This window comes from Heloderma suspectum, chromosome 5 (genome assembly GCF_057233095.1).
Source record: "Heloderma suspectum isolate Gila_16-S chromosome 5, 16-S_ref, whole genome shotgun sequence".
Taxonomy (NCBI): Eukaryota; Metazoa; Chordata; class Lepidosauria; order Squamata; family Helodermatidae; genus Heloderma; species Heloderma suspectum.
Window position 1 is genome coordinate 157,309,454 of NC_139462.1, and position 13,845 is coordinate 157,323,298.

General features: G+C 46.6%; 1 protein-coding gene across 9 annotated transcripts in view; it reads right to left on the reverse strand.

Annotated features, from left to right (window-relative positions):
• ITGA9 (integrin subunit alpha 9) overlaps positions 1-13,845 on the reverse strand; it is a 331,280-nt gene that overhangs the window by 234,443 nt on the left and 82,992 nt on the right. For all 9 annotated transcript variants that reach the window (XR_014792283.1, XR_014792284.1, XM_084857953.1 and 6 more), the window contains one exon: positions 2,118-2,272. Coding sequence is in view for 7 of the 9 variants with exons in the window: in XM_084857953.1 (XP_084714079.1) it covers positions 2,118-2,272 (155 nt within the window). In the remaining 2 variants the exon portion in view is untranslated. The remainder of the gene's footprint in view (positions 1-2,117; positions 2,273-13,845) is intronic.

The following is a 13,845-nucleotide window of genomic DNA, read 5'->3' on the forward strand; positions in this document are numbered from 1 at the left end:
CTCATACAAGCAGCGTAACATGGAGCAGCCAGCTCATGTAAATACAACTTGATTTTCACGTTTAGAGAAATTCCCACACAAAACTCTTCACATCAGTGGACTGCTCACACGAACAATTATCTGCACAAAGGCTCCTGATGTATTGTATGAACTGAGACTTCAGTGCACTCATAATTTTAGGATGCAATCCTATGCATGTTTAGACAGAAGTAAGTCCTACAACTCCCAGCATCCCCCAGCCAGCTATGCATGGCAGCTAAACTTGCACTGGATTGTACCCTGAGTGCCTGTTTGTATCTTTGTTTAGTTCTGCAGCATATTCCATGAATTATGGTCTAAATTCCACGGACTTTATGGGAACATGGGAATACAAGTTATAATGCCTTTGAGCATAGAGATTCCAATCTTAAGATTTCTTAATCTTAATATGTAAAGTGCTGTTGATAGATCAACTTGTTAAAAGTTTCTTATACAGCCCAGGCTACCGAGCTAGTTGACCTTTAGGTATCTTTCTTTGGGAATCAGCAAAATAAACTTCCAAGATGACATCTTTCGGACTTGCTTAAAGGGTTTGATTTGATGTCTGGGAAAAGGAAATAATTGCCTTTATGCAATGGAATAGGCAAATGAAGATTTGCTTCTCCTGGTGTGGAATTCTATAAATATCTAAGGATGCAATCCTATGCATGTTTACACAGAAAAAAGTCCTACAACTCCCAGCATCCCCCAGCCAGCATGGCTGGCTGGGGAATGCTGGGAGTTGTAGGACTTTTTTCTGTCTAAACATGCATAGGATTGCACCCTAAGGAACCCAAAGTACATGCAGCATCACTACCCCTCCCCACAAATATTGAGCAAAGGCCTACATTTAAATTTACTAAAACAGTTAAGACAGAGATGTGCTATTTACAAACCACTTTAAAGGAACAGACAAACACCCATCACTTAAAGTATAAAATAAGTGTTGTATGACAGTCATGTTCCAGGATTGCCTTTGGGTTTATGAAGTTTACGAAGGAGGAGCAGGAAGCAATGTACTTTCCAAACACCCCTTTCAGTCTTCCAGTTTTGAATAAAAACCATTTCATCACACACAAATTAACTCATCAGACATTTACCAGAAAAGTCCCCTGCTAACACAGGCTATTTGAAGGCTCCAACTGCAACAAAGCAAAAGTTTCATCTGTAGCCATTCTATCCTCTGGAGCAACTGATAGCAAATGTCACATAGCGGCTAAGAGACTAAACCACGGGACAGTAAGTCCTCAGTTCCAGTCTCACCTCTGCCATGAACTCAGTAGGTGCCTTAGGTAAGCCACTGTCTAGTCTCTCTGTCTCAGTCCTGCATCTGCAGCACCAGAATAATACAACTGGCCTACCTCACAAGTTTGTTATAAGAACTGCTAACAAAGTATGTAAAATGCTTGGAACATTTGAAATGTGCTATGTACATGCTAAACATTATTACTATGGTGCTTTTTATTATGACGTAATATTATTAAGCAACAAATGAGAACTGCAACAAAATGTTGCAGTGCATACCACCCCCTGCCCACTCACACACACACACACACACACACACACCTGGTTTTCTGTTTTTTCCCCTATGACTCTCAACATTCCATGACTACTGAGCACATTCAGTACTCATTAGGCTGTTCGGGGGGTTGTTTTGCTCCTTACATTTTTTATTGTTCTTTTGGAAACACTTGGGTACCCCTGAGTATGCCGGTTACTCCCCTCTTATTTTTTTAGTGGCAACATTTTGACTACATAGCCATCGGCATGCACTAGCTGAGTTTGCTATTAGACAGAGTGATTTGCCAATGTTTAACACTGGAATCCAGGAATTCTACCTTAGCTATTTGGCGCTGTACTACTAGCCTTGTGAGTCTCCCTGGTTTGAACACGGGACAAGAAAGGCAAGAGAGCCAAGTTCATGTGTCACTGCATTTGCTAAATGAGTGGGTGGTCCCACGTAAATCTATAACTCTCAGCCTTCACCAGGGATCTTCTGAGGACAAAAAATAACATAAAGAACTAAAAAAAGAAAGAAAGAAAAAATAATTGTTTTAGGAAAAGTATAGATAATAATGGGTATCAAGATTGTATCTTACCTATCATTCCTGGGACATGTTTGCCTTTGAAACTAAAGCAGGCTGTGACGTTTAGGCAGTTCACCTGGTGTGAGCCATCGTGGCACTGAGGAGCTGTGATGTCAATGTATGCTGGCAGGAAAATGGAGATGTCCACAGTAATGACAGGCCTGGACCTTAAACAACAACAGAAAAGGGGGAAGTATTATTTTCCATAACAGCTTGTGTAGTGTAATGACTAAGAAACACACCCATGAATGAGAAGTCCTTGGTTCATATCTCACCCCAGCCATGAAATTGCTAGGAAAGCCAAGCCAAGCCTCCTCTCTCTTCCTCAGCCCCTCATCTACAACATGAGGATATTACTATGGAACTAACTTACAAGGTTGTTGTAAAAGTGACTGAGATAATAAATGTGAGGGTCTGCAAACACTCCAAAAACACTCCAAAAGGCTAAGATGCTTGCACAAAGATTGTAAATCAAGGAAGTCCTTGATTGTGCAAGTCTGAGCGCTCTTGCTGTGCCTGTTATCATCTCCCCGATTCCCTCCTGTTCTTCTCTTGAATCCAAGGCATGGTGGACACGTAACATCTGCAGCGGTCCCCTGGATGCTGCTTCATGTGGGAAGTCACTGACGTGAAGCAGATCCGTAGGTGGCTGCACCAATTTTAACCGCATCAGCCCCACTATCGATTTGGAAGAGGGCAATTGCACTGGCATGATTAAAATGATCACAACCACATTCGAGTCTCTTCACATAGCTTCCCATGCAGAAGGATGCATGCCTGGTTCTGTTTCCCAGCTGTTCCTATACTACCAATGGAAGATCGCTTCATCCTCCCCCTTCCCTCAAGAGGTGAAACCTTTGCAACACTGGAGGAAAGTGCACTAGAAGCTCATGTGTTGCGTACAGACAGTGAACTTTTTAAAGACTGACAGCACACACCTCTGCATGTGTACTGAAAATTAAGCCTCACCATATTCAGTGGGAAATAGTAAGAACTATTAACTTCCTAGTTAAGTTTGTTTCGGATTGCAGCCTTTCTGCTGATATTGCAGTGCCATCAGTCACGTCCCTAAATGCACTGGCCCAGGGGAGGCGGTGGTAAGGGGAAAATGACAAAGAGGGTGTCCCGTAAGAAATGAAATCCCACAGGGTAAAAAATAATAATCTCCAGATGGTGGAATTCTGTGTTTAAAGGCGCAGCCCTATCAAGCTGACACCGCTGGATGGAAGCCTCCAATCCCGGAGGCTTCTGAGTATCCTATGCCCTATTGGGCTCCTGCTGGCAGGCCAGGAGAAGCAAAGTAGGTGATTTTAAACTTTCAAACTTCTTTCCTCTATACAGGCCACTGAGCCCATCCAGTGCTGGTGGAGCCAGAGCTGGAGAGGACACAGGATTTTTCGTATCTGGGCCTCTCTTTTCCTATCCCTTCCCGTCCCTGCCCACTGAAACACCCTCTTTCTGACCTCTGCAAGGTCACCTGAGGCTACTTTTCTGGCTATGAGGGGGTGGAGGGAGGGATCAGACTGTGTAGTCCCCCCTCCCAAAATTGTAGCAGTGTCTACGGCTTCAGGAGGGGGAATCCGAGAAATCCTATGGTCCCTGGGATGCTCTCCAGGGACCATAGGATTGCTCTTTAGGTAAGGTACTACATTAGAGCAGTCAATACTTTGGAGTATACAAGGACCTAACGCACAGGAGTGTTTGGAATAATGATAGCACAAAGCCACAATCTATCCATACGAAATACCTTGCTTAACTCAATTCCTGCCAAACAACAAACAGATCTGGAAGTCCACCGAATTCAATGAATATCCAGTTCATTTATGGGAAACAGTTCTAAGGGAAAGCAATAGCCCTACCAGATAAGAAGCCCACTCCCTGACCAATAGAAGACTGCAATACCCAGATCCTTAACTATCCACAGACTGGGGAGTAGACATTTTGCATCATTGTCCCTCCACAGCCTTCATTTGTCACCATTGCTTTTTAAAAACATGAGAATAGATTGGATACAGGCTTAAGGTGCAATCCTATGCATGTTTAGTCAGAAAAAAAAAGTCCTACAATTCCCAGCATTCCCCCAGCCAGCCATGCTGTCTGGGGGATGTTGGGAGTTGTAGGACTTTCTTTCTGTCTAAACATGCAGAAGATTATGCCCTCATGGTGCAATCCTGTGGCCGCTAGACAGCAGCCAGACGACTATAGGACGTTCGGTTTTCAGGAACCGACCTTGGAGCCCACACTCCGAGGTCGGTTCCCGAAAAACTGCCTTCCCGCCCCCTCCCCTGTGGCATGAATCGTCTCTGGGCTTGGCACTTGGATGAGCAGCATGGAGTGGGCAAAAGGGAGCATTCCCAGGGGCGGGGCAAGGAGTGCGGAAGGGCCAGTATGACACTTCCTATGCATCGTCCAGCCTCCTCTGAAGTCCCACGGCTAGACAGCTGAAATCAGTGGTCTAGCTGCGAATGCAGGGCAGCTAGAGTGTGGAGGAGAAGATCCCCTCTGCACTTCGCCCACCCTGCATTGGATAGGCAGTCACCTCCGAGTTCGGAGGCGGCCACCTATCCTGATAGGATTGCTCCCTTAGTCATACAGAGTAGACCAACTGAAATCAAAGGGACAAGTTAGTCACAACTAACCTAAGTCCCATTGACTTCCATGGGTCTATTCGAAGTATGACTAAATGAGGATCCAACCCATTACGTAGTAGTAGTAGTAGTAGTAGTAGTGTTTTTGTACTGTCAGACACCTTAGAGGCTTTTTGTCAGACAGAACAATAGGATACAAATATTTTAAATAAATTAATAGCCACTAGCTCAGACCCCTCAATGGGCCCTATGAGGAATCACCAGCTGCCGAACCCCTTCCCATCCTTTGTACATCAAGGAGGCATCAGAAGACATATCAGGAAGCTACTGACTTCAAACAAGGCTCCAGGCCAAAGCATTTTTAAAGCCCTGTATATTCTCTACTAAGAGGTGGGACTCGGAACAGGCCTCAGGGCCTGCATCAAGATAAGGCATCAGCCGAGTTCTACAGCTCATTGGAGCAACTTGCTAGCGGATGTGGAGCTGTCCATGGTCTGGCAGCAGATCCTGCTTTTAACAAATAAATAGATAAACCTTAACCAGGGATTCTTCCAAATATGCCTGTCTATGGATTTCACCCTGGATTTAGCAGTTCAAAAATGTACCTTGTCCTTGTTGAGAAACAGCACCATACATCTGCTTTTTGCCAGTCTTCCAGCTTGCATTTTCGGAATTTGCAAACACTGCCAGTATGGCAGTGCACATGTGTGGTTTAATTGTTGTTGTTTAAACTCCTTTACCATCATTGAAACCTCACATGATCCTGTATGTGAGATTTATTCTGCAGTCTCACTACAAATACATTTTTGTTGTTACTATGCACACCAAACCCATATATAAATGTCTGAGAGAAAAGTACCCTTTTGCCTTTGCTTCCTGCTAGCTGGAGAAGACAGGCAATCAAGTGCTGGCTAGCTTTTTCCCTGCTAGCTTTTGTTTATTTGTTACTAGTTAATGTACCTGGCTTTGCACAGGTTGGAATACCACTTAGTTTGATACAGCAAAGTCTTCAAGCAAAGTTACACAGCTGTCTGAGTTGGACAAATTGTGCCCACCCCATCTGAGTGAACCCATGGCAATGGTACATCCCTTTAGCTCCCTGAAGGAAGGGCCTGGCCACTCTATTCCCCTCAGGGGGACTGCCCCACAGCAGGGGCAAGGGGCAGCCATATAACTGTGTCCCTCAGACTATTCCCCCAGCTTCAAACTGTATCAACTGTGCTGGTTAGGGAAATCTGCCACCTAGTGACCAAAGGTGTTACTGCAGGCTTCAAACACAGAGACACAATTAAATTAATTTAAATTAATATGTTTTTAAAACCAATTAACCCCAGGATGCATTCCCTTAGGTTCCCCTTAGTATGTATGCCAAGTTTCAGACATTTAGGTTTCACACTCTAGGAGCTATGGCACTGAAAGACAGACAGACAGACCTCCTCCTTTATTATTATACATAGTTGGAGCCAATGCTGGTCATCTGCTAGCACAGGGTGGACAATTTGTGGCCTGCCAGATGTTTTGGCCTACAATTCCCATCATCTCTCACTACTGGTTATGCTGGCTAGGGCAGATGGAAGTTGTAGGCTAAAATATCTGGAGGGCCACAAGTTGCCCATACCTGTGCTAGCAAAATGGAAACTGCTAGCCGAAAAGATTTCCCCTCCCCCCAAATCTGCTCTTGAAGGTTGGGGGAACTCTGGAGCAGATTTGGGGCATGTGCAGGGGGCTGCAGGGTGGAGGAGAAGACAAGAAAGTCATATTGTGGAAACATACTTCCACTCACACAACATGCATCAACCCATAGACTACATAAACCAGCACAGATGCCCATAAAGAAAAAAATACGTGAATTTAACCAGCGCGCCCACTGAAACAGACTTCTCCTTTTCTGCCTGTAGATAGACAGAATCAAGCAAACATTAAGCCTATCTGTTTCAGGCTAGTCGGTGGAAGTTATTTTCTTAGGATGCAAATGGCTTGTAAGAAACTGTGAGTCACATTCCTGTCAGTTTCAAGTATTCCTAGTCTATTTCCATTTCATCACTTGCTTGTATAAGGGTTCTATGCTCTCTCTTGTTCCAGCACTGTTGAACATACATGCTCATTTGAGGTCAACCTTACATGGGCTTATTGTGAGTTTACTGCACTTTTCTCAATTTTAAAAAAAAATGTGTGTGGTGGGGTTAGTGTGTGTGTATGAGAGAGAGGGGGGGAGAGAGAGAGAGAGAATGAATGAGAGGGAGAGGGAGAGGGAGAGGGAGGGGGAGGGGGAGAGAGAGAGAGAGAGAGAGAGAGAGAGAGATGAAATCAAAGTCCTTTTCTTTTATATGGGGCCTGGATGAGCAGACTGTATAGGCATATTACTGGGAAAGCGGGGGGGGGGGGTGTGGCACAAACAAATGTAAGGAATAGAAAACTATGGCAAGAGCAAAGTGTGTATATGCCAGTTTCAAAGTTAGTTACAGAAGTTCTCTATAAACAATCAGAAGCAAGGCAGAGTAGAACTCTAGGGACAGTCAGTCTGCACAAGACTTTCCAAATGGAACAGAGGATATGCACCTAGCCTACCTTTGACCTCGGCTCTGCCTTTGCTGCCTGCTGCCTGCTTCCCAGAAAACCACCACCTGCTCCTGAATAGCTACCACCACCTCTTGCCACCTCCTTTCCTTCCTCATGCGTCCAGCCGGCCCTCCAAAACCTTCACTCAGCACCCGCAAGGCTTGACCATCCACAACAAGACACAGTCGTTCCCTGACGTTCGTGCCTTCACTTCTTTTTAGCCCCAGGTTAAGATGGGATGGCAAAACAGCAATTGCCTTAAAAAAAAAGGAAAAGGAAACGGAAGTCCAAAAATACTTGTAGATGAGGTGTATGGGGGGGGGGTAGTTACATATCACTCTATTTTTCTCGTGTTCACATGGATAAAGTGGCTCATGTCAATAAAAAGCGAGAGGTGAGCCTTACCATCAGGCTTCCAAACTAAAAAGACAGGACAAAAAGGGAAGGGGAATAGAAGGAAGGATGGGAAGAGGTAGAGGAGGGAGTTCTGCAAGGCCAGAAACTAGTGGTTCACCAAGCACAGGTGTTTATGTCCAATTCAGACCTCACAGAATCATAGTAGGCTTGGAAGGGGCCCTATAAGACGACTGAATCCAACCCCCTTTTCAATGCAGTAATCCAAGTCAGAGCATCCCTGACAGATGGCTGTCCAGCCTCATCTTGAATGCCTCCCATGTGGGAGAGCCCACCGCCTCCCTAGGTAATTGGTTCCATTGGTTCCTGGCTGGTTTCCCCTTGCTGGTGTTCTTGCATTGGTGGCTCTTGTTCCTTTGGCCGATGGATGGAGCCAGAGTGTCCTTCCCTTGCTCTTGCAGTCCCAGGGCAACAGACAGTTGAAGCTGAGTGTTCTCTCTGGCTGTTGGAGAGGGCGCAAGCCCCCAAGGCTGCTCTTTCTCTGGCTGTTGGAGGGGGCCAGGTTAGTTTCCCCCTTGCCGTGACATTATCCCTGGGAGGCTGGAGGTACAGCCTCCCTGGGACTCATGGCAGACACCAGAGTGTACCTCCCTTTTGCTCTCAGGGCAGCCCCCACTTGACAATTTGTGGACAAATGCGTGAACTTGTTCCCTTGAAAAGCATTGGAGTCGAGGCAATGTGACTGGAAAGGGTTGGTTTCATCTGTGATGGCTCAGTCACACAGGACACAATTTTTTGTAGACCTTCTACAGAGTCCTTCATCCACATTGCCCCAGGAGAAGCAAAGGGGTCTATCTTGTGATGGTGGAGGGGAGTGCACTGAACACCATGGGGCTCCCCTGCTGATCTCCTCCAGGGCCACCTTCTCCCTCAAAGCCTTAGGAGGTAGCTGCCCATCTGAGTGAGCCATAATATTTTCTGGCATCAGGAAGCTGAAAGAATAGGCCAAGACAATGCACTGCTCGCCAAGAGTGGACTTCAGGAAGGAGAGGAAAGACCAACCAGCTGCTTTGCTTGTGAGGACTTAAGGGCCTCCAATTCTCTTCTGATTCCCTTCCTCTCCGCCCCCCTCACCCTTCTTCCCCCTCACTCAGCTCTTTCATGGACTGCCAGAGAAGCCTTGCTTTCCAGGTGGAGGGCAAAAGATGACAAGTTGGGGAGAGCCTCCTCAGGAAACAGCTGCGGCTCTGTCTTCTTGACCCTTGAGGTGTGACCCCTCCCCTCAGCAAAATCCACCCCACCTAATAGGGGAAAGAACCTACAGAAAAAAATCAACCCAACTTATTTCCTACCAGGTTGTGAGATGCAATAAACATATTATGCACCCATGTCAACAGGGGACATGCCTAGCTAATTCCTACTGCCGTGAACTTAGACTTACAGCATTCCTTTGATTGTTTGCCTCTTCCCCTCTTGCGTGTTATGAATTAAAGCTTTGCATTTCTGCAACCTAGGCCCTGCCTGGTTGCTATGGCAATTTCAAGTTGAAGAAGCAGTCAGTGAATTGGTTTTCTCTGCCACGTGACTTTGCAACCACAGAATGCTTGCGGATTGGTTATGGAATTAAAGAGCCTATTCATGCATTGAGAAGTACTCGTAAGGCAGAGCCTGGGCCACAGCATCCAGATTTCCTCAAAGTATCTGCATCAGTCCAGGGAGCAGGAATAAAAATGGCAGAAGTCGATATCCACTTCCATATCAAATCAATCTGTATGCTTTAGGTTCTGTACAAACCATCTCATACCAAGCACATTTGCTCCATACATATTGTCACGTTGCCTTGGCCCCCTCCTTCCTCATGCACACACACAAGAAGAGAGGCTTCAGTCTCATGCCTTTAATTCACTGTCAAGAGGTTCATTACAGATGCAAATCCTCGAAGACTCTCCGGCTACAAAGGAATGACAAGAGGGCATCCAAATGGGAGCTACGATGTTGCCAGCAGTTTGAACACGGACTTGCTGGCTAGAATAACTTAGGGAGGGATGCCCCTCCCTTCCAGTGATGCTCCCCTACGTCGACCCTCACGCATCGCAAACTGGGTCGACCGTCTTGAGCTCCGCCTCTAACTTTTCCCGCTTCGCTCTGTGCCACAGTCTAGCATCCCTCAGGTCACACCCCACACTCTCCTCCTCCTCCACCTCCTCCTCCTTCTGGGTTCTCACAGAGGAGGTGGGGGCTTCAGGCCCAGCCATCTGGGTGTTAGCATCCTGAGAAGCACGCCTATCCATATCTGAACTCGCTCAGAAAGCTGCCTCCCCCAGTTCTGACTGTTCCCCTTCTGAATCTGAACTGCAAACTATCTCCATATGCTCAGAATCAATCCTGACACATATAAAGCCTAATCAACTTGTGGGGGGGGGGTCAGAAAATTGCAGACTGGACAATACAGTACCCTCTACCCACCCAGGAACAGAAGTCACCCCCGTTAATTTAGTCCAAACCAAGATCCTATGTCAGGTGTCCCTTACTTAAAGCATCCCCTATAGATACTGTACCTGCGTTTCCTTGAAAATATCCCAGAAAATAGAATTTAAAACTCCGTAGAAGCTTTTTCTTAATTAAGGGCCATCTCATTCCCTCTAATGTTGAACTGAGGTGGTGCATGCTGATCGTAACAGAGCCAAAATGTGGCCATGGAAAAACAATGGGGAGGAATCCACATGTTTGAGGGAACTCCGAGGTTTGCAGACATGCAAAAAACAAATCTTTCTTTAAAGGCTAAGGGGACAAAAAGAACCCCTCAACCAGTGAAGACTGAGCATGGTCAGTAGCCATGGACTATTGAGTGACAGTTGGAAAAGAAAACTGTAAACCCAGGGAGCTGTGAGAAAAGAGTGGGATGCCCTGCTTGGTGGGAATGGCTGGCTGGAACCTGCAGCTAGCCAGCAGCTTGATGCCTGATTTAGTACTAAGAGAGAAGGATAACATCTTATCTCTATCCAATCTCTCCACAGTGTTCATTTTACACCATGTAAAACCACAACTCCAGGACAGCAGGAATCATGCACACAGCTTCGTGCTGTGCCACCAGGACACGGTAGACAATCTGGGGCGATGTCAGGGTGGAAACTGAGCCGATAGATCCCCAGAGCAGTTCTGATTCTGAGGAGGATCAGCAATCCATGAGAGAGGAGCCAGCTCATCCCTCACAGGCACAGAAGCTGGCAGAGATTCCTCCTGCCGGCATTCCTGAGATAGATAGTGACCCTGGCAGTGAGAGAGTGCAGGAGGGGGGCTTGCTAGATGCTCTACGCAGACACAGGGAGCGACGAGTGATGGAGGGCACGGAAAGGAGGCGTAGCGCCTGTCTGGCGTTCAAGCAACGGTCGCGTCCCATGGACCCAAGGGAAAGAGGGAGGATCTCTCCCTAGCCCATAAGTTCAGGGTTTTCAAGTGATTCTCCTTCAAATGGGGACCAACTGCCTACCCGGAGCATAGGCTACTCTGCTGTTCATTGCTTAGTCGCTGGTGATTAGCATCTGAAAGAGTCATTAAGTTGTAAAAGGATTAAAGCCTTGAAAAGAATCCTTTTGTCTGTGTCTTGAGTTGGCTATTGGAGTGTACTGAAAGAGGCCGCTAGGGCGTTCCTGACAGGTGGTATCTGGCATCTCTCTAACCCACATGCAATGTGACTGCATGAAGTGGCTCCATGTCTGCAAGCAAGTAAGAAAGGGGATATGTGGTGTTACAATTTTTTTAGGTTACTTCTTGACCCATGTACTACCAGGGTAAAGTTGCACACATCAACCTAGGATGAGCATACACACACACACACACACACACACAGAGTGACAATCCCCATCAATCCCTCAGATTATAGCAGCTTCCCAAAAAAGCTTTTAATGTCACTTGGCGGGATGCATGTTGCTTTGGGAAAAGAAACTTTACAGAAACTTATCTGTGGGGTACGGGGTGTGGGTAGGGAAGGCTCTCCTACTTTACCTTAATCTTAATCCAAATAGCACAGGCAGCACACTCCCTGACAGGCAGTAGCTGCAACTCATCAGCCACACCACATGCTTAGCTTGTAATGCACTGATCTCTAAGAAACAAACAGAGGCTGATGTGGTGGGTGGGTTCAGGTTGCTGCGGGAACCTGCAAAGCCTCCCCGGTCTACTTTTCATAGAAATGCAGCATCATATACAGAAATGGATACAGCCTAGATGTCTAAGCAAGCTTGATTTTGTTCCTTTTGACTCTTCCTAGAGTGGCAGTGCACCGAGATCCACGCTGGCCATGTTTGATCATGACATGTCAAAATGGCAACTGCTCACTGTGGGTTGTAACAGACTGAAGGAAGCATCTCAGGAGAGGCAAGAGCCCTGTAACATGCCCTCCTGGGCTCAACATGGCAAGCCAGCCATTCAAACCCTGTTTGGATCCACCACCATTTCCGTACGCCATGTGTCCTGGCTGGGAAGGACGGGGAGGGAGAACTGGGTGCAAGAAGCAGAGTGCTGAAGCAGCAGCCCCTGCAGCTCTCTCTGGGGACGGGGAGGGAACACGGCTTAGTGATACAGAGCAGATGCTTTGCATGTAGAACGTCCCAGGCTCAATCACTGGCATCTCCAGTTCAAAGGATCAGGTAGCCGGCGATGGAAAAGACACAGTGCTGGAGACCAAGGAGGGCTGCTGCCAGTCAGAACAGTCTGTACTTGGCTAGATGGACAAACAATCTGACCTGGTATAAGGCAGCTTCCTAGAGCTTTCCTACACAAGGCAGTTAATTGGCTGTTAATCCGCTGTATCTATTTTTGGCTTCATGAGATCCAAGCACTACATACAAAGCATTTCCTGTCCTGCTTTTCCACTGCATAACCTCTAGGTGGCACTGTGGTATAGTGGAATAGTGCAAATACACATGTGAAAAAAGCCATTCCTTTTGCTTTCACAGTTAAATGCCTCATTATCCCTGCTCTAAAAAAAACTCTCCAAAACTGCTCAATAGACACAGAAGTGAAACTGGAGGGTCACAACATTGTCTAAAGAATCCTTAAACAACTGTGAGTAGGGAATGATGAGTGTATGATAAACACCTCGTGTAGGAAAGCCCCTAAGTTCTGGCCTTTCTCTCAAGGCGGCATGGAGAGAGCAAAGGCAGGTCTGCCTCCCCACTTGGTTGCGAAGACACAATGCAACCCATGTCTGGCAAGCTATCCTGGCTCTCTCATGCCCTACAGGACCAGAAAGTATGAAGCCTTTCAGCTCACTGCACTGCTGGGACAATAGCCCTGCCAGCTATCTTGATGGCCATGAAAGGGGTACAAGCTGGAGGATGAATGGGGTGGAGGAGAACAATAGTTCAGGCATTACAGCATCTAATACAGTAGTTCGCCAGATCCCTCTGAGTAGCCCACAAGCAGGGCATGACAGTGATAGCCATCCTTTCTTTTTATCTTCAGCACTTAGTAATCAGAGGTATATTGCTTCCTCACATAGAGGTTTCATTTTTAGCTATTACAGCTAGGCAAGCAGAGGAAGATCGTGGAGTGGGCAATCGTAGAACAGGAAGGGGCCTCAAGGGTCATCTAGTCTACTGATGCAGGAAATCCCCAACTACATTACCCCTGCAAGGTGGCCATCCAGCTTCTGCTTAAAAGGAGAGTCTACCACCTTCCAAGGCAGTCTGCTCCACTGCTGTCAGAAGGTCCCTCCCAATGCTTAGTCTAAATCCTTTGTCTTGACATTTGAACCCATTGGTTCAAGTTCTACCCCTTGGAGCAACAGCAAAGAAATCTGCTCCATCATCTATGAGACAGGCCTTCAAATATTTGAAGATGGCTTAATCTTCATAAGAGCATAAAAAGAGCCCTGCTGGATCAGACCAAGGTACATCTAGTCCAGCATTCTGTTCACACAGTGGCCAACCAGCTGCCCATGGGAAACCCACAAGCAGGACATGAATGCAACAGCACCCTCCCGCCCATGTTCCACAGCAACTGGTGTACATAGGCACACTGCCTCTCATACTGGAGGTAGCATATAGCATCAAGACTAGTAGCCATCGATAGCCATCTCTTCCAGGAATTTGTCCAACCCCCTTTTAAAGCCATCCAAATTGGTGGCCATCATTACATCTTGTGGAAGTGAATTCCATAGTTTGACAATGCGCTATGTGAAGAAGCCCTTCCTTTTATCTGTCCTGAATCTCCTACCAATCAGCTTCATGGGATGC